Here is a 20,029-nt window from a genome sequence, read left to right on the forward strand (position 1 = left end):
CTTTTTCTACAATGGATCACTCATTTTAATTTGAGATAAGTCCAAGTCTGCTAGCAAAATGTCTATCATCTCTCCAAGCACCAGTAGAGGCACCCTGCTTCTCCTAAACCTCTGCCCCAGGAAATATTACTAAGAGCGTCAGACAAGATGCACTCAGCTATGATCATTTAGTGCCGAAAATCATAAGTTCTCGATAATTCGAGTCTCGAATTCTTTGAGATTGGGTGAAGTGCCCAACCCTTCACGAAAGTGATTGCTCTCTCGGGCCCCAGTGCAAGGTCTTTGCCCTAGCCAACAAGTATTCATCTCTGTCTATGTACATCCACCGCCCCCCCCCCAGAATCCACAGCCATGCATTACCAACCCAAGATCAGATTACTCAACGAGGACCCAGTTACTTCCGACAAACCACCTCCGCACTGGGAATGGCAATCCACGCATCCCGATCCTCACCCCACTCCCTCCACACCCCGGAAATCTCCGTCAGCTCCTCCGCCGACGCCAACCCATTCTCCAGCGCCCCCTTCGCAAACGCCGACTTGACCGCCCGCTCCTGCCACGTCCCACTCCACCAGCTCACCTCCTCGGGTGTCGCAAAGCACCACGCACTGACCTTACACTCCACCCCCAAGAAGCCCGCCCTCTTAGCCCAAACATGCAAAAACCGCCCCGCATTCGGCTCGCCCCCATTCTTCCGCGCCACAGCGTCATACAGGCTCTGCCACCGCCGCAGCCCCGGCAGCTCGGGGTGCCACATGAAGGCGGAGTAATCGGCCTCGCGGGCGGCGACGATGCCTCCCGGTTTACACACGCGGCGCATCTCGGCCAGCACGGCGACCGGGTCGGCGACGTGCTGCAGGACCTGGTGGCAGAAGACGACGTCGAAGGTGTTGTCGTCGTAGGTGAGGGCGTTGGCGTCCCCCGTTACGAAGTCGATGTTGGGGAGGTTGCGGGATGCGGCCAGCGCGCGGGCGTCCGGGAGGATGGTGTCCACCATGTCGAGGCCCGTCACGTGGCCCTCGGGGACGTGCGTGGCCAGGTCGACGGTGATGGTGCCGGGTCCGCAGCCGATGTCTAGGATCTTGTGGTGCGGCTGCAGGTGGGGGAGCAGGAACTGCGCGGAGTTTTGGGCGGTGCGTTGGCCGTGGCTGCGGAGCACGCTGGCGTGGTGGCCGTGCGTGTAGGTTGCTTTTTCGGTCATGTTTGTGGTGGGGGGGGTTTGCTTTGTGTGGTTGATGTGCAAATGAGTATCGGTATGAGTGAGTGGGGTGGGAGAGAAAAGAAATGGTCGTGGTTGTGGTTGTGGGTGTGATGGGCGTATGGAGGGTGGGTTTATATAGTGCTTCTGTTGCTGTAGATCGAGGGCCGATATCGGCGTCGGCCGGCCTGTGCTAAAATACACTGGGTAGTGGAAGTGCATGTAATGCATGCCGATTGCTCGGTCTATGCAAGCTTACGTGACTTATGCCAGTCGGTCACCGACCGCCCCCGCAGTGGTCTTCCGTAGCCTTCAGAACACCCAAAACAGCAGCCGTTCGAAATGCAAACCTCCTCCAGAATGAGTCATGTTTGTGCCAAAAATACGCTAACTGGTATATATATGCATGCTTCGCACAATGGGATCTGTGGGAAATCGCAGATGAGGGATCGGATAGTGGCGCACTGCGCACTCATCAGACCCCGCACAAACGCGACCTTCCATGATCTGAATACGTTCCTTGCACGGTACCCTTAATATTGAACACCAGAGCCTACCCTCGACCTAGAAGATGCAAAATACCTACTGTGTGAGCTTCATTCTGTTCTTGTAGCGTCTCGGCGCTTGAATGAGAATAATCCGGCCACGGACAGCTTCGAGCCTCGGAGACTGCGGCGTGTATTCGCAGTGAAGGACGATGTGTCCGCCCGAGTACATCCCAGGCGTAAGCGGTGCTATGGGTTCCCTAACATGATTGCGTATGAGAAATACTCGATCTTACGGAGAGGTCAGTGTCAGCTGCAACCGATCGGATATCTTTACTCGCTCCAGACACTAGGACGTTGATAGCAAAATCGAGAAATGCAACAAGAAATCCATCCAAGCAAGAGCCAAAGCTTACTACATGGGCGCCACCAATGGAATAGATTCCATTGTTCTTGTTCGTATCACTGAGGCATCGGTGATTAAACAAAACGGGAACAGTGCAGCACGCTTGATGTTATCTTATGAGGAGACTGATGATCAACGTCGCGATAGTTCACCATCGTTGTCCCACATAAATTGATATGGTTGTTCAGCCCACCTTGCAAGCTCAATCTTGAACTGATATCCCGACCTGCGAGCTCCCTGCTTCGAGCCACTGCAGAGAATAAGAGACTCCACCAATCCTCGTGCGTGCAGACCCGGCCGAGAGTGGCGATGTGGGAAGACACGAAACGACCATTTGGGTGACATAGAGATGAGGGTCTGGCTCTCATAAGAGACCATCACATGCGTCAATGGCCGGTTCAGCCCAAACTTTCGATTGCGGCTATTGAATGCGGGGTTTCCACAATCCTCAGACCCGCTTAAACATACCTTGATCAGGTATGGTTCCGACCCGGCAGTCAAGGCATAGCATATAAGAAATATGATTGCCGGCCATCTTCTACCAACTTCAAATGTGTTGCTTGGTTTGGCGAGTCGCGAACTGTGCCCAGTGCCCCTCGATCCGCTTTCTCTTCCCTTGCAGAAATGTACAGTAGTTCCTCGAGATATGTCTATGTACCCGCCAGCGCCCAGGCCTCACGCAGCATTATTGAACATTCTTCATATACAACGACACCGAGCCAGTCCCCGGGGACCACGCCGCCTCCCTGCGGAGAGATCATCTACAAACAGTCTTTGGCGACGGCTGAAACAATCGATGACAAATTGATCCTCAAGAAACTATCGGCCACCGCGGAGGGATCCATACTCCCGAACGATGCGGGCCTAGACGCCGGGCCGCGTGGGAAGAACCTGGATGGTGGGCTGGAAGATCCCTCTGTCGCATCAGAGACCGAAGGCGAAATGTGCTGACAGTCATGGGAGCATTTTGAGCTTTTCTCTTCTTGTCTGTGGTTTCAATTGACTGGCCAGGGTGACAATTATGAATCAACGAGTAAGATGCCATACAATGTCTCTGTATGGCCTGATCAGCAACTCGCCCAGGGTCACGTAGGTGGACAAGCAGCTCATTCTGTCTGTGTCTCGGAAAAAATAGCGATTCTTTGGTGTCCTTCTGGCGCGAGACAAGTCGGTTTCGCTGACGCTGACGCTATTGTGGTGCCTTTTCGTTTTTCCTCTGCCTAATTACTCTCTGTTGAAAGCTAGTTGTGTGTAGCCCGTGGTTACGATCTGCCCGACCGTACGTTCTCAAAAAGGCAAATTGAGATGCCGAAGGGTGTGCAAGAATGTAAGGATACCACATTTTGCGCTGAAAATGGTGGTTTTTGGGTTCGTTACATTGAGCTTAGAATTTCTGTTCCGGCTCACTGACTAAGCTCTCATTTCGAGTATATAGGCTGCGTCTGGCAATAGAGCCCTATCAATTTAATGGAGAAGCTAAGCTAAATCAGCCTCTTCCTCCCCTCCCACCCATGCCCGCCTCCTAAAGGATTAAACGCACGAACTCGAGACGAGGCCACATTCCAACCCGTGTCTGGAGGACTGTAGCCTTCAAGCGATCCGGCTTCTCCGAAGTGAGCTTTCGACGGTCAGGCGGTGATCAATGAACAAAGTTGTGGGAGGTCCACGACACAGCGCGACCGATGAGAGCATCGAGACATCTCAGATCATATCAGCGCTGGCATCAGATGCCGTGGCGTATCGGCCGGGTGTCGGGTCGTGGGGGTGCAGTGCTCGACGACGGTCACACTCACAGCGTAGCCCGCCTTTCTGGTGTGCACATGGGTCCATCGATTGGTTCTCGCAACATCGAATACCACCGCCAGGTCGTAGTCCTTTTCGGTGAACACCACCGCCCAGTCACTGCCCACGCCGACTTCCTCGCGCGTCCCATACTGGACCGACCGCACGTTCGGGTCGAGCCTGGCCAGCTCCACGAAGGCAGCACGCAGGCCATCGATCTTCTGTTGGGCGTGCTCCTGCGGACTGAGATTCACACCTAGAGGTAGATATCGTTTAGTGATATACGTCCCTTTCGGATGGAAGCATAGCTGACTCTTGTAGTAGAAGTTCTGCTTGTAGGCTACCTCGTGATGTACTTGGGACATTCTGCAGCGATATTGCAAGGGTATGTGGAAGTGGAAACTGGTAGATAAGCTATCGAGTCCAGGTTGGCTGTTTGGCCCCATTGAACTTCTGTAGGAACGCGCTCTCCTATTTAAGATATAATTGGGTACGCTAATCTGGGGGTTATACGATAATGGGGGAAGAAATCCAGGTATCCCAGGATCGCGAAGAACGGGTGGTGGTCGCGAGACTTAGATCTGGAGATTGTGGCGTTTGAGTGACAAGATGCGCTTCTTTGGATATGGAACAAAGAAAGTCAAACTTTCCACCCTCGTACATACCTACTATTATTATTGGCGCCCGGACCCGTCCACCAAGTCACTTACCTTGTAGATGGACATTATACTCGTACTCGTGTCATTTATCGGCGAAGAAAATGTGATTACGTCTTCAATGCTCCCAACCAACAACTTGGGCTATCCATCACTTTTGCGTGAGACACGATGTTTTCGTTTCGATTTTTTTTATTATTTTTTTTTCTTTTTCGCTATTCCCTGCCTATCGCCTTGCTCAGCACCAACTAGCTATCTGTGCGGGTAATTCCCAGTAGAAGCGCCTCAGCCAAGCCCGATAATAACAGTCATTACCAGAGTCTAAAAACATTATCCACCCGCTCACTCCCCGATCGCAGCATCTCGTGCTTTCTTCGCTCGACTCTAGCTTTACAATAGGGAAGATTAATGTAAACGCTGTCTACTTTATGCAAAATCAAAAGCTTCGCACCAAACCGAGAGGTCCCCCACCCCGGGGTCCGAAGAGAGAGACACAATCGCTAGCAATCTTCCGCATGGTACTGCAACTATTCGACCGTCTACCTCTGGATCAGGACGGTACGGCTCGTATCAGTATGGAGAGTGGGTCGAAAGACTCAACTCCGGCAAAACGCCGACAGGGCAAAGCGAGATTCGACCCGCAACCGCACAGGAAGCATTTCGCTGCGGTTTGGTGGCTATCTTCAACCCGAGCTGACGAACTTGGTACGAGCCAAAATGAGCAAGAAGAAACTCAATCTCTTTAGACGGTTCGAGTCGGTTGGGGGTCGTACGATCGGGGACCGGACCGGGGGGAAGGGGGGTTGGCAGGGGATTAAAACACCACGGCAGCATGAGACTTCATAAAGCGAGCTTTTGGCCGGCATGCAGCCGAGTCGCTTCAGATCATTTTCGATGCTATCTTGTCTATGAAGCTCGCCGTCCTTGCTGAGATCTTGCAACAGTAGACGGCCTTGCTTAAGGTGGCCGCTGGCAGGGTGTGATTGTCGGACTGATTTCTTGAAATGCTGTTCCTGCGGGGTACAGGGCATATGGTAATGCATACAAGGGTCGAATTGTCCGTGAGCACTACCACGTCAAGTCATGGCATTGGTGATGAGTGTTATACGGCAGAAGAAATCTTCCAACAGCAGAGTTCAAAAGAAAGACTTCCAATCCTTCACCATGAGCAAGAATCCTAATCTTGTGGCGACAGCATTTGCCGATCAGAGCGGTATCTCTCAATACGGTGCTGGGTCTATCTTCCGAGGTCGTTGGCCATGTCCCTGACCCGGATGATCAGATCGCCGCGCAATCAAAAAGTCGAATACGATGCATAAGATTGTCATGCGCGTGGTAGTCGCGACCTTTCCAAGAAACAGGATGGATGGACGTGATATTCAAACGCCCTAGAGCAAAGACATCACCCGCCTCTGCTATGGAGTTGCCGGTTGATACAGGTCTCGCTATGTAATCTATTGCTCATCATCTAGTCTCCAACTAGTGTGTTCGTAATCCAGCGCATAAGCCGGGAAGACATGTAGCCGAGCATCTGGGGCCCGCGTGTCAATCCTCCCCGACGAAGCAGAGACATTTGGTGAGGACGGGAGGGCAAAGCAGTGAGAAGGGAAGCAGTTGAGCAGCCCCGCAAGAAGGACAGTTTGACCACACTCGCCCCGTGTACAATGCACACGAGCCCGTTTCATTCACTAAACGGCAGATCAAAACACGGCCCAGGCTTCTGTCTCCGCGTCGCCGACCTCTCCACCTGCGAAAGCTCCCGCGCGAGCTGGTCCATCCGCTCCTCCTCTTGTTTCACCCCTTCTTCCCCCGGCCCTCCCATCACACCAGCAGCATCCCCAAGCTGCCCCTGCCCCGTACCCGCCGAGCTCCCCTCTTCCTCCCCATCCCCCTCCCCCTCACTCCTCTCGCCCACCTCCCCCTTCTCCTTCTCAATCGCCAACCTCCCCGCCACAGCAGCCGCCACCTTCTCCTGCCACTCCCTCTCTCCCTTCTCCTTGGCCAAAACTGCATAATGCGCCCTCCGATACACCCCGACCGTACTCCCGAGCAACCCCAACACCTCAAACCCAAACAGCACGGGCAACGCATACCCAAGCTGGGGATTACAGCCGCGGGACCACACATCGACGAGAACCTGGAACACCGCATGCGCCGGCAAGGCATACCCCCACCGATAGAACGCGGGCGCCAGCTCAAACGGCAGCAGGATGGAGGTGACGTTGGCCACGATCCACGAGATGAACGCCATCGGCACGAAGGGCGGGGGGATCCAGATGGTGAAGAGGTCCAAGACCAAAAAGTTCAAGTGCGCGAAGAGCCACAGCGCGAGCCAGGTGAGCACGAATTGTCCCCCGGAGACGCGCCACCCGAACCGGAAGGCCCAGACGGCGCCGGTGGTGGACAGCGAGCCGAGCAGTGTGTAGGTTCCCGCGAGCAGTTGCCGGATGATGGCGATGCGGTGCGGGGAGACTGTTGTGTACAGGTGGAATTGTTGGTAGACGCTGTTGATGTAGCCTAGGTAGAAGAATTCTTGGATCATGATGAGGATGATGACCAGGGTGTTGTAGATGAGGCGCGAGCCTTGGGTGGTGGGTTGGAGGTTTATGGAGGTCAAGGTCCAGGGTTGGGAGAGGGTGGTGAGGGTGGTATTGCTGAGAGTGCTTTGGGGCAGGGTGCTGGTGTAGGCGATGCGGGCGGCGTTGGAGAGGGTCTGCATGCTGGTGTAGATGGCCGAGTCGACCACGGTGGAGTAGCGCGCCTCGTTCCACACCAGGGTGAGCACGTCGTCGGGGGAGTGCGGTGCTCCGCTGGCGAGGGCGGCGGCCAGCTCGCTCGATGCGTTCGGGGCAATGTACAGCCCGCCCCAGTAGTCGATGTGGCAGACAGCAGCGGTGATCGCGTCGGACTGGGGATACTGCGCCGTGGCGTGCTCGGTTAGGGTTGGGAAGCCCGGGCCCTGCAGCTGCTCGTACGCGGCGCGGACAGCCGCCCCGATCGCCCCGCCGTCGTAGTCCACGAACACCACGTTCAGATTGTGCACATGCGTCGTCTGCTGGAACAGCGAGCCGAACAGGTAGCAGAACAGCCCCAGGAACAGCAGCTGCAGCACCAGCAGGTTGATCCCCGCCGCTTTGAGCACCGCCAAGCGCAGCGACCGCACCGCCGGGTCGTGGATGCTCGCGTGCTTTTGCCTTCGGGCGCGCGCGTAGAAGGTCATCGGGTCGGTCCGAGCGCAAGCTGGCCAAGCTGTCAAGCTGGATTTCTGAACAAGCTGGATTTGTCGTCGAAAAGGTTCCCCCTGGGTGGTTCAGCAGTTCCTAATAACTGACTGCACTGCATCTGCACCACGGCAATGGTGGGGCGGAAGTCGGGCTCCTCGTCACTCGGTGCTTATATGAATACGAGCGCGCCACCAACCAGCGTTTCGCTAGGAGAAGCGGTGTTGCAATCCCGGCATTTTGTTCCAGTCTACGGGCGAGATTGTTCGTCATATTAGAACTGCCCCCAGCTCGCCTCAGCTCAGCTCTACAAACCAGTTGCCCTTTCGGGTTCGCTGCGAGTCACGTGTGCGCCGGTTGATGTATGTTTCGGGCTACGCCTAATTGGTCAATGATCTAAATTGCGTACAGTGGAGTGAACACGAGCTTTTACTAACCACTGCATGAGTAGGTAGTGATACTAGAGCCCCTTTTATACATAGCAACCCTTCTGTTTCGAGAATTGTGCGTACAGCTTTTAGCTAGATGGGAAGGGGTGCCTAATGGGAACCTTGAAGCCTACCGACCACTTTCACCGCTTCAAAGATGCGCCAAGCTCGACTCCCGCATTGCAGTATGTCGCGCAGTATATATATTGAACGACCTTGCTTATATCCTAACACGATGGCACCCAACGGCTCAGTGCAGTTGAATGAAGCGTACGCTTGCAGCAAAGATAGATCAACTATGACACTTTCAAGTACCAAACTCACCTCTATGCCATCTCCATCCTCACCAACACTCATTACCAGTACATCCACGGACCCCAAACAAAATCAACAACCTGAACCCTAACTCACCTCATTCCCAACAACCGCATACCCATCCTTCATCCGCATCCCGCCACCCTCACCCTCACCTCCCGCAGCAGCCATCTGCCCCTCCCCCCCCTTTTCCCCCTCCAACCCCACCGAGCTGGGCACCATCCCCTCCGGATCATCTCCCCTCCATACCCCCCACCCCACATACGCCGCGCGATGCAGGCTCAACGTCTCCTCCACCGCCCACTGCTCCCGCATATACCGCCGCCGCCCGTTGCCCTTGCCCCGCAGCCAGCCCACCACCGAATCCACGCTCAGCCCCACCACGATGATCAGCCCGCACACGCCGACCGTCAGCGCCAGCCCCAGCACCGAGAAGTTGGCGTACCCGGCGGCATTGTGCACGAGCTGGTTGGTGCACTGCACGCGCGCGTAGCGATTCAGCGGCGCCGTCACGTTCCACCCAACCGACGACTGGTCGAGCAGCGAGGTCGCCGGGAAGTTCTTGGGCGCGGTCGCCCACTCCACCGCCCAGGCTTGTTCTTTGGCCAGCGAGGTGGCGAACCAGGTGGCTACTTCCGTTTGCCATTGCGTGGGCGGGATGTAGAATTGGATGTTGCTGTAGGCGATTGAGGAGGCTGCGGTTGGTGTGTTAGTTGGGGTGGGGGATTGGGGGTGGGGTGAAGGTGCACAGGCCACTCACCGTTTAACGCTGCGCCGCCGCGGCCGTTGACGTTGGAGTACATGCTCCGGTCGTTGTTCCCGGACAGGAACCGGCCGATCGTCGCGATTTGGTACACGTTGAACCCGAGGAACTTGGTCGGGTCGACGGTGAAGGTGGACAGTGATGTACTCAAGATCCCACCGAGTTTGGTGCACCCGTCCGGCCCGGGCCGGTTGGGGTTGCAGATCTGGTACTGGTCGGTGCATACCATCAAGTTCACCTCGTAGCTCTTGGTCCACATCGACGAGGTGACGTTCGTGCCCTCGATGCTGTAGTTCTGCTGTTCGAGCGCCGTCATCCACGGGTCGTAGCTGGGTTGCAGGTAGTTGATGTTGTTCTGGTTGAGCATCATCATCGTGATGTCCGCGTCGGTTTGATTGATCGCGTCGGTCGGCTTCCATGACTCGAGGCCGTTCAGGAGTCCGCTAGGGTCGGATTTGGCGAAGACGGCGCTAGGGTCGATCAGAGGGGGGTTCTTTGGGGTAGGTGAGGCACTTACCTTAGTGTGTAGCCCACTCCATCGACGCTGGGGATCGGAGTGTACGAGAACGTGTAGTTCAGGTACGGCTCACCCATGTAATACTGATATCCGGCATTGATGTAGACGATCTGGCCCCACGTTGAGTCGTTCTGGACGCTCCCTAGCCCGGACCCGTGCTTGACTGGGGCACAGGTGGTGACTCGCCGGTATTTGATTCGGTTGCGCGGGGGTGCGTTGATCCCAAAGTCCTCGTGCGAATCCAGCAGACCCGTGTCCATTTGCAGGGCCGAGTTGCCGTTGTACGCGCACAGATCAGGAGAGTATGGGCAAGATGCATTCGGGTTCGTGGTAAATGGCAGGCTGGGCCGGACGTAGGTGCTGCAGTCGAGTTCACTCGCGTTCTCCAGGTAGCACCGGCGGACGTACGTGGCAGCGTCGTAGGTGTCCTGCAGACTCTTGGTGTTGCTGACGGTCACATCCGTGGCGTTGAACGAGTAGCCTCCACAGCCTGGGCCGATGATGAGCGTCGACTGGCCGGCCGCCTTGGTGATGTAACTGGTGAACAGACCAGATACTCCGAACAGGATGAGAACGAGGATGGGTAGCAGGGCCAGTGGTAGCGATCGCCCCACAGCCCTGAGCTTTGACGCAGTTCGCCCGCTCTCAAATGGTAACTTGATTAATGCCCAGGCCGCGGCGGCTGCACCTTTGTTGCGCAGAATGACCTGTCGCTGGTAGTGAAGAGCATCCCGCCGCCGATCGGGAGCTGTGGTCCCTGTCTGATGAAGTGCAAAGCTCAGAATGCTCCAGAACAGACTGCCTGCGAGGGAGACAAGTATAGCTAGAAAGGCGCTCAGAATGCCGGAGTCGGTCTGCGACAAAGTCAAGGTGGCTCCCCGGATCGCTCCCTCGGACCAGTCGATCCAGACTCCCGTGTAAGTGTAGAGCGCGGCAGACATGGATCTTACGAGGACTCAAAAACCAAAGGACGACAAATTTCCCAGCAATGATGCAATCTGGGGTCAAGGTACAGGTTGTGAGTTATAAATGCCCAGCTGCTGGGATTTGGACTTTCCCAAAGAGCCTCCTCTCCTCTGCGTCCCGACGCCATTAGGCAGCCGGGGTAAGACTTTCGGCATTTTGGGTGGCTTTCTCAGGCTATGGCAGCGAAGGCTTGAGCAGACACCTACTCTGACCAGGGTGTTGGACCTCAAGTCCAATCGCTTGCAGATGCATCTTTCGCTAGAATGATATATTCACATCATAGCGCGTGCAGATGGCTGATGCCACTAAATGAAAAATGCCGATCGATGCGGTTGGGAATCGGAAACAATTGGCCACTTGACGGGGCTGCAGGGTCTCTGCTCGTGTTCGTGCATGATACGAGGCTGACGCTTTCAACAATGATTCGCTGGGCGCCCGAGTTCTCGTGCGATACCCCGGACCCAACCAGGGGTAAAAGCGCTCTGTCACTACACCACAATGAAGTCAAAGCGTGGGTGTCGTGTGTGTCGCTGCCATTACCTGAAAGTGAGGAGCCTAGGTAGTGCAATCCCAAGCGCACTATTCAGTGCGAGGCATCTACAAGACCAGATTTGTACCATGGTGTTGCATCGAGGCCGACATGCCTCATGTTTCCCCCGTTCCACTGTGTTTAGTACCTGTTCAGATCCGCGGCTGTGGCTGAGCTCCGGGGTCGCACTGCGGCCCAGAAACAACTATGATGTGTTTCATGCGAAAGGACGATGTTTCTCCGTGCCTAAAAACAGGCTCCCACGAACTCAAGATCTGGAGTCAGAGCCTTATCGTGAATCCGATTCCGATGCCCCACTCCCCACATCGATTCTAGATGATGGGAAGCTGCCATGCTTTCATCATTCCATGCTTTAGGGATGCGTTACGCGCCGCTCGAGGGACCCAGGGCAATTAGCTTAACGCATGTACCGAAAGGTGAATCCATGATGCAAATTTAATGTTCTATGCCGCAACTACTGAGAAAGCCTTTCCAGTACTTCCAGAAGTGCGAGTCTGACCCATCAGTTGATCTTGAAGGGTTGCTGATCCTTCTTGAGGTACTGTTATACGAGATGTGGCGTTGCCGGCAAACGAAGCCAGGTATGCTGCCCCTGGCTTTGTGATGATGGGGCATCTCACCAGTCTACTTCTGACTAGCAAAGCTAGCATATTGAACCCGAAAAGGCTGTCAACGATCTGCTGTTTTGGGATGCCATGATATACGGTGAGTTGTAGCAGAGTAAGCTCAGGCGCCGACCGTACAGAAAAGAAGAAGCAGTTTTGCTCACTTTCTGCATGCCAATTGTCGAGGTTGTATTCCGCCCACAGCAACTGGTGAGGTTGAGAGAAATGTTTGCATGCATCAACGATGATGTATTGGCTCTGTGGGTGTTGTATGTGTCATAGCCTTTTCTATCACTTGGGAATCAGGTAGCCTTGCGAGAGGCACGCTTGTGGGCAGCTGAATGCGACCGTTCCCGATTCGCACGTAGGGTGCACAGACCAGTCTGTGTGCCTTGTGACTCGCATGATGTGGCTTGAGTACTTTGCCAGACCGAAGCGGAGAGCGCCCTCTTCGCGATGAGTGGATGATGGCTTGTGGTTATGGTTGTGTTTGATGCAGAGGAAGTTGTGGCAGCAGACTGCAGTGTCCTCCAAATAACTTGGCAGGCCTTGATGCCTTGGTACCTTAGTGCCTGAGAAATCAGCGAGCCGAGGCGGTCAAATTACTGCCGCATCCGCCATCGTTTTGGTCCCCCCAGGAAGGGGGAACTTTCCACCAACTTTCCACCACTGTCAACATCGGCGCTCCCTTGAGAAGTTCATGGATCTAATGTGCTGTCCATCCATCGGCTCCTAGATTCCAGACAGGCTAGACTGACTTGAACATCGAGTCATCTTTGCATGCTGTCATCTCCGATTCTCTGATACTTAGCGTAGTGTTCCTTCAAACCCGACTAGTGACGTGATGCCCCCAATCGAACAAGAATTAAAATATGTCGGCATCATGCTTGTGCTCGATCATGAGCGGCAACAAGGATTCTCACATATTCATGCAGTGATCAACAGGATTTGTGATCATGGAACCAAAGTCGCAGTGTCCAGCAGCACACCACCAACTTCAACGTCAAGGGCGGTGTTGGATCATCCAGGCACAAACTAACCCGTTAGCTTCACACTAATGCTTGTCGCCTCAGTCGAACTCCTGACTAGTGCCTCATCCATGTCGACTTCTTACCCCTCGCAGAGCTCGCTGTGGTCGCGTCTCCTTCACATCGACGCGTTCCCGCCACATAATCACTCCAAAGGCAACGAGCATGCTCTCACATGCTCCCCACAACATGTCCTCACAACCTGCAAAAAAGCGCCGCTTCGGTGGCAAGCGATCGAAGACGGGCTGCCGCACATGCAGAATTCGACGAATCAAATGTGATGAGGCACCCGAGAAGTGCCGGAACTGTACGTCCACCGGACGCCTCTGTGACGGGTACGAAGCCTATCGCCTACCCGTGGCAGCCAAGCGCGGGAAGAACCTTTCCTTCTCGCTTTCTACCCCGGTCAACACCCAGATACGCTGGGTTGTAACATCCGATCAACGTCGCTGCTTTTCATTCTTTTGCGACCGCACCATCACCGATGCTCTGGGGTATTATGATTCCCAGCTATGGGAACAGTTTGTCTTCCAGATGGCGAATATCGAGCCTGCAGTGTGCCACGCCGCCGTCGCCCTGGGGGCCGCTCACCAAGAAGTGGTCTTTCAGGGCATCAATTTCCCCGGCAATGGTAAAGCGGGACGAGGCGTTTGGTATTTCTACGCGCTAGAGGAGTCCGCTCGCGCTTTTGAGCTCCTCCGTCGGCGCAATCCTCAGGACCCGCAGATGCGGCAAGTCACGCTTCTCTGCTGTCTACTCTTCGTGTATTTGAGCCTCTTGCAACGAGACTATGACACTGCGTTCCGACATCTGCAAGCTGGCTTGCGGGTTTCCCAAGAGCTGAGATTAGGCCGCTGCAATCCCCTCTTTGGATCTTCACTCGTGGGCGGCGGAATGAACCCGCATCTCCTCGCGGCCTTCGCCCAGCTCGAAACCCAGTCGACGCATTTCAACCCTCGTGGGTGCTCCCAGCTCTGGGCCAACCAGCCGCCACGGACGCATATCCGCCTCAGCAACGACTGCGACCGCGACTGCGGCCTACTTGGGCAAAGCGTCGACGACCTACGCCTGGCCATGCAGCCCCTCGATAGTGCCATCAACCATTTCTTCCAGCGGTTAGGCACCGCGTCCGCAGAGGAAATCGTGGCCCACTACTCAGACTTCAAGGCGGCCCAAACCCACCTGCTCGCAGACCTTGAGCACGCCACACACTTCCTCGACAACTTTTGTGCCCTCAAATATGCCAGCCTCTCTCCGAAACACAAGCGCGGCGCCGACCTGCTGCGACTGCATCTGATGACCTACTCCGTGGGTCTCCGGATGTCCTTGATAGCGCAGCTCCCGCCCGCCCAGGCTCAGGCATTCTCAGCCGACCACGCGGCCATTCTCTCGTTGGCCCGCACGATCGTCGCCCAGTTCCCCGACCGGCCCACGATCATGGTGGACTCGGGCGTGATCCTGCCGCTGCAGGTCGTCGCCGACTCCTGTCCGGACCTGCACGTGCGCTGGCAGGCCATCCAGGAGCTCCGCGCCTGGCCGCACTACGAGGGCCCGTACGATTCCGTCCTCGCGAGCGTCATCTCCGGCGCCCGCTGCCGGCTCGAACTCCGGGCGCGCATCCGCGCGGAGCTGCGCGGTTTTTTTGATACCGATGGCACGGTGGTGGGGAAGGAGCTCTTCGACAGGATGGTGGACGAAGAGCTGCGGGAGCGGTTGAGGATACTTGCTGTTCCGGGGGGCGATGATGAAGGCTTCCCCCAGGCAAGCGATCAAGCGGATGCGGAGCTCGCGCAGATCATGGCGTCGGCGTCCCTCGATAACTGGACGTGTATTCTTCACCTGAGACGACTCATGAAATGAGATATTGTTAGCACCTTCGTATGGGGGCACGGTCATAGCGGATTCTCTTGAGGTCGACAAGACTGTTCATCGACCAGGGGGAGGCAGTCCCGTCATGTGACTTGTCCACGCCCTGACGCCTGCCAGACTCATACGCAGACAGCAGCAAACTTTCAGGCATACATCCCACATAACCAAGCCTCGGTGCTCATCATCAATGTAATCATTGTCGGGTCTGTGTCGATGTTCCAGTATTTATGAATTGTCTCCAAGGCACGCTGCGCGGATGCACACCCACTCGTCGCATTTGAGAGCAGCTGCCCTCAAGATGTAGGTCAAAAGAAGCTCCGATTGATAACTGAATGGAATAAGTATGGCCTGGAACCGTCATCCGACCCCTGAAAAAACCACTTCCCGTCTCACCACGTGCATGGCGTGTTTGAAAGCCGACTGAACGGCCGTGCTTCGATGCACCCGAACTATTCCCAGGCAATAGAAGCACGATCGCGATATAAACCAAAAAATGGCTCTCATGAATAAGTTCAGGTAGTGTCCACAGGCAGAAACTATTAAAATCGTAGGTTGACCCGGACAATCCAGCGGGGGACTTGTCGAGACCATCTGCGGTGGCCATGTCCACCGCATCGGACCCTCATTCTTGGCGCTCGGCACTTTTGCACCTTATTCAAATGGGAGGGGGGCAAATGTCTCTGAACATGACTAGCAGGCCGTCGTTAGCTTAGGGGAACGGATTCAACAGTCAACGGATCCATCACTATGGTGAAACACAAACACCAGGAGTGAATACGAGCCGGTCGGACATGGTCCGAACGGACAAACCCGGTGTCAACACCGGCTAGCCCTACTTTAGACGGGAGGCTGTTGACAGGATCTCCCATGCTCAACGCAGCAATGCCCGGGCAGCCTCGGAGATTACCACGCGTATCGAGCTCTGAGGGGCTTGAGCTGGACGTGTAAATTCGCACAAATCATGTTCGCAATACTACAGCTTGATAAGCACTTTAAGGGTCTTGGCGTGCAACTTGGCCGCCATTACTAACCACAACCCCTCTTCATCGCCGGTCTTTCTGCTGAAGCTTATATTTAGAATTCTCGATCTTCACGACAAGCTTTGGCAATCTATCGCAGAACGAACTCGAGGAACTAGATCACAACATCTCATTAGGACAGGTACGTAAGGCGTTTGTGAATAATTGCTCGCCCAACGGGCCTGCAAAATCCAGTTGTTGTGTGGAACGCAGTGGAGCAGGCAGTGGGGAGGGTGCGTGGGTAGTGGGTACACCCAAAACGTTCAGTGGAATCACGATTGGGATCGTGCCCCACTTCACAAAGCATGATTCATGACATGTAGTCTAAGTAAAATTAAGTCTTCAATTCTAGCTCGGTCTGAGTCTAAGCTAAAGGAGAGGGGAGGGGGGGGGCAAAAGCCTGCAGGAGTGACACCAGGGATGAGAAATTCCACGTGTCGACGACTGCCAATCTCCACCCCTGGCAAACTGAAACGATGCTCAGGCCTTGCACTCCTGCAACCGTTGCACACTACAAGGAGCAAAATCCAGACTCATATAGACGGATTCGCCGTCTCATGATTGCCCCCCCCCCCCCGTCTCCGGTCCTCCCTCCGGTTTTCCCTCCGGTTCTCTCCCTCTCGTTTTCTTTCCCCCCCTGCAGGTTCGCCCTCGAAATTCTTTCTCCTTCGCCAATGTAATCCGTCTTCTCCAATTCCTTCTTGGAACCTTCCCTCGCCTTTCTCTTCTCCGTCCGGTCTCTCCTTTTGCATCTTTTCCCGACGGCTAGCTGGTCTTCCCGCCCTCCATGGAAGAGATCTGGGAGAGAGATCTCTCGCCGGAGCGGATCGCCTACCTGGCGCAGTCCCGTATCCCCGGCATCATCGCATGCAACACGATTCTCCTCGTGTTCGCGACGGGAGGGCTACTGGTGCGGCTGTTTGTGCGCGTCCGATATCTGACGGGGATCAATCTGGATGATGTGCTGTGTATAACCAGCTGGGTGGGTAGCCCGTCTGTCTTCTGGGCATCGCGATCCCCTACCGTCGATCACTAACGTCAATCTACTCGAATGGTCCAGATCTTCACATTCGCCCTATGCTTTACCACGATGTGGAGTAAGTACACATGTACCTCCCCGAGCAAGAAAGACAGTACGATCGCATGCTAACCGCGCCGGCCCTCCCGCAGTGACCAGATACGGCTTCGGCAAGCATATCGGCACGGTGACGAGCTTCAGCGCTCGATCCATGTTCCTCAAGGTAGGATTCCTGCCTTCCAATCTCGCTGGGAATTGCGACCAACCATACCTAACAACCACTATTCTTTTCCATCAGCTCGACTTCGTCACGATGCTCACCTACGTCCTCGCCCTGGGCGCCATCAAGATCTCCTTCTGCGTGCTGTACCTGCAGATCTTCCCGGGCCGGAAATTCCGGATCGCGTGCTGGTGCCTGCTGGCGATCCTGATCGGCGAGACGGTCGCCGAGACGTTCGTGGTAATCTTCCAGTGCATCCCCGTGCACAAGGCGTGGGACGCGACGGGGCTGGTGGAGGGCTACTGCGTGAACATGACGGCGCTGTACTACTCGAACTTCGCGATCAAGCTAGCGACGGACCTGGCGATCTTCATCATGCCGATCCCGAAGCTGTGGCAGCTGAAGATGACGCGCGGGAAGCGGATGGGGCTGGTGGTGATGTTTAGTTTGGGGTTGTTGTATGTTCCTCTCCGTTGCTTTTGGGCTATGTTCCCCGGTATCGATGCAAGCAACTGACCAATGTTGATGGATACGGCAGGGTCTGCGTCACAAGCATCATCCGCGTCTCGTACATGAACTCCTTCGCCGTCGACCACACCTGTACTTATCCCCCCAACCCAGCACTCTCATCCATATCGCAACTGCTAACAAGGCACAGGGTCAATGGTCAACACCGAACTCTGGTCCTGCGTCGAAGTCGCCGTCGCCCTCTTCATCGCCTGCATCCCCAGCTTCAAGACCATCATCACCCACCGCTTCCCCGTGCTGCAGCGCCTGCTGGGCCTCTCCAGCGAGGGCGACTCCGCCGGCCCGTCCAAGATGTACGGCACCGCCTCGCGCCGCACCTTCCCGGGCCACGGGCCCTCGATGAGCATCAAACTCCACAATGTGACGGGGCCGGGCCACAGCAGTAGCAGCAGTCGCGCCGAGGCGGACACGGGCAACGAGTCGCAGGAGCGCTTCATGTTCCCCGAGGGGATCCACGTGGTGACGAAAGTTAGTGTTAATGAGACGGTCTGATTCCTTTTCCATTTTCGGAGGTCATTGTCGTAGACACGGCTGGTGGGGCGTTTGGGTGGGTGATAATAGATTACTGTACGATTTGGCGCTGGCTGTGTACTGGTGGGTAGTAGATCTAGCCAGTTGGCTGTGGGAGTGCTCGTTCCGTTCCCGTGTCGAGGCCTGTCTGAAGTAGTCCTGTCCTCGGAGCACGGAGGTACAGCGGTAAATAGATAGGGCTTTCGTCCTTCGGACCAGTCCCGGTCGGTGTTCGGTGGATGCTGCGGAGTGGGTCCTCTGCCAAGAAACAATTCAAAATTGATTTTCACTCGTAGAATCCTAGACTACCCCTTGGCTAGCGGCCATGAATTTGATGGCATTTTTCCACGACCCGTGGATCCTGGGGGCTCACGGGGGGCCCGGACAATATACTCTAATCAGGTTAACATCCGCGCTAGTGGCCTTGCGGACCTTGTCGGGATGGGCTGATGGGCTGATGGGCTCGAGGACTTTGGGATCCCGCTCCATGCTATGGGAACTGTTAGTCAATGAAATAGCGCTTGTTTCCCTTGCATTGGGCAAGCTGGGTTTGTCTTGACGGGTGGATGCTCCAGTGTTTAAGATGGTATTATTTGTTCAAGCTAACCAGTTATCAATAGATTTTTGGGGGCGAAAGGATGCAGGGCCTTGACTTGTCGTTCTGGACTGTTGATTGCCACTACTGCACGTCTTGGAAGCTCTGGGCAACTGACTGAGTGGCAAGCACCGTAAGACAACTCTAGACTTTGAAGATGGAGTTAATCTACATCAAGCACGCTAGTGCCGCACCAGGCGAAAGTCTAATTGGGCGTGTGTCCCGTCTTGGCAGGGATCGGCCGTCGGTCCAAGGCTGGCTGGCTTCAGTGCCTTGGTGCCTACCTGGTACTTACATAGTAAACCCGATGCAAGATAAATCCAATGTGTGGGCTGGAGCTAGTTGGCCTTATATCGAGAAGTCAGTCTACTGCGCTGGCTTAAGGAGAACTGTACTCCGCAGTTTATCCCGCGTTTGCAGCTGATTCTTCACTTGTGGGACATGTCGTGTGCGCGAACCCTGTTGTTGGGAACCTCTAAAGCATCGGTTGTCCTTACAAGCTGTGTATAGTACAATGCATACCGCACAGGCATTGCGCGGCGATGGAATTCGCAGTTCCCAGTCCTCCCTCTGCACAGTCTGGTTCAGCGAGATCAGGTTTACATGCATACGTCATAGCACCAGGAACAGAGAGCCGATGGAGTGTTCCTTAACGGCAGGCTAGTGCCACAGGTCGATTGTATCACCAGCCACGTCTTTTTTGTAGCATCAGAGACCCCACTACCTCTAGAACAGTCGATGGGGGTCACCCCAATGAGACAATTGAATGATCAGCAATCTCTCCATTGCGTCAGCCTCGCGCAATTGCCCACCCCGGCGCAAACAGCTATAATGCACCTCATGATATAGCCCTGCCTCGAGCACCGACGGATCCGGCCCAAAGAACAATGGTTAGTGCTCTTGTACCCTCCGTAGTGGAGGCGTTGCGCTTGGCCTGACTTTCTGCAGCGGGGGGGGGGCGCATCGGTCACCGAGGCAGCGAGGCTACAGGGAATCCGAGGCATGGCAAGGAAGGCACGGAGCAGATCGCGGTCCTGACCTCCCTGGCCTACGAACCATGCCCATCGTGCTTTCTTTCTCTTTGATCTCAACGACTCTATTCTGCTGTGTTGGGGTGGCTATAGTGCGAGTCCCGAACGGAGCACACATCCCATGTATTGCGCAACTCAGAGGCTGACAGATCGGATGTCGGTGTGCTACAGTACCAGCTTGATGAAGGTAATTTAATTCAGTCGAGGGCAATAGGGGTCGATAACCCTTCAGCACGAGTGGACGCCTCTACTGAGAGATACTTTGCGTAAATGCTGACCACGTCCGTGTAACCCGCTTCCAGCGTCAGCGCTGCTCGTG

At 55.3% G+C, this 20,029-nt stretch overlaps 6 protein-coding genes across 6 annotated transcripts; 2 read left to right on the forward strand and 4 right to left on the reverse strand.

Annotated features, from left to right (window-relative positions):
* Positions 1-181: 181 nt before the first annotated feature.
* On the reverse strand, positions 182-1,285 carry BO72DRAFT_444784 (class I SAM-dependent methyltransferase). Its single transcript, XM_040943898.1, has one exon. The coding sequence runs from the start codon at positions 1,199-1,201 to the stop codon at positions 395-397; it is 807 nt and encodes a 268-aa protein (XP_040805291.1). The 5' UTR covers positions 1,202-1,285; the 3' UTR covers positions 182-394.
* A 2,301-nt stretch (positions 1,286-3,586) lies between these two features.
* BO72DRAFT_242296 (uncharacterized protein) lies at positions 3,587-4,495 on the reverse strand. The gene has a single exon (XM_040939934.1). It carries the CDS (start codon positions 4,315-4,317, stop codon positions 3,796-3,798), a length of 522 nt encoding a protein of 173 aa, XP_040805292.1. The 5' UTR covers positions 4,318-4,495; the 3' UTR covers positions 3,587-3,795.
* A 1,713-nt stretch (positions 4,496-6,208) lies between these two features.
* BO72DRAFT_518785 (SNG1 family protein) lies at positions 6,209-7,874 on the reverse strand (the record flags this gene model as incomplete). Its single annotated transcript, XM_040949669.1, has 2 exons — positions 6,482-7,874; positions 6,209-6,424 (listed from the first exon to the last, which is right to left on the reverse strand). The coding sequence occupies exons 1-2, from the start codon at positions 7,745-7,747 to the stop codon at positions 6,209-6,211; spliced, it is 1,482 nt and encodes a 493-aa protein (XP_040805293.1). The 5' UTR covers positions 7,748-7,874.
* Positions 7,875-9,120: 1,246 nt separating this feature from the next.
* BO72DRAFT_518795 (uncharacterized protein) lies at positions 9,121-10,974 on the reverse strand (the record flags this gene model as incomplete). Its single annotated transcript, XM_040949670.1, has 2 exons — positions 9,772-10,974; positions 9,121-9,724 (listed from the first exon to the last, which is right to left on the reverse strand). The coding sequence occupies exons 1-2, from the start codon at positions 10,710-10,712 to the stop codon at positions 9,121-9,123; spliced, it is 1,545 nt and encodes a 514-aa protein (XP_040805294.1). The 5' UTR covers positions 10,713-10,974.
* Positions 10,975-13,109: 2,135 nt separating this feature from the next.
* On the forward strand, positions 13,110-14,880 carry BO72DRAFT_492703 (uncharacterized protein; the record flags this gene model as incomplete). The annotated part of the gene is made up of 2 exons (XM_040948315.1): positions 13,110-14,748; positions 14,792-14,880. The coding sequence occupies 2 exons, from the start codon at positions 13,110-13,112 to the stop codon at positions 14,878-14,880; spliced, it is 1,728 nt and encodes a 575-aa protein (XP_040805295.1).
* A 1,715-nt stretch (positions 14,881-16,595) lies between these two features.
* On the forward strand, positions 16,596-18,420 carry BO72DRAFT_396756 (uncharacterized protein; the record flags this gene model as incomplete). The annotated part of the gene is made up of 6 exons (XM_040942046.1): positions 16,596-16,790; positions 16,869-16,905; positions 16,979-17,049; positions 17,125-17,504; positions 17,585-17,646; positions 17,705-18,420. The coding sequence occupies 6 exons, from the start codon at positions 16,596-16,598 to the stop codon at positions 18,064-18,066; spliced, it is 1,107 nt and encodes a 368-aa protein (XP_040805296.1). The 3' UTR covers positions 18,067-18,420.
* Between the last annotated feature and the right edge of the window lie 1,609 nt (positions 18,421-20,029).

The sequence above is a fragment of the Aspergillus fijiensis genome (genome assembly GCF_003184825.1).
Source record: "Aspergillus fijiensis CBS 313.89 unplaced genomic scaffold BO72scaffold_6, whole genome shotgun sequence".
NCBI lineage: Eukaryota > Fungi > Ascomycota > Eurotiomycetes > Eurotiales > Aspergillaceae > Aspergillus > Aspergillus fijiensis.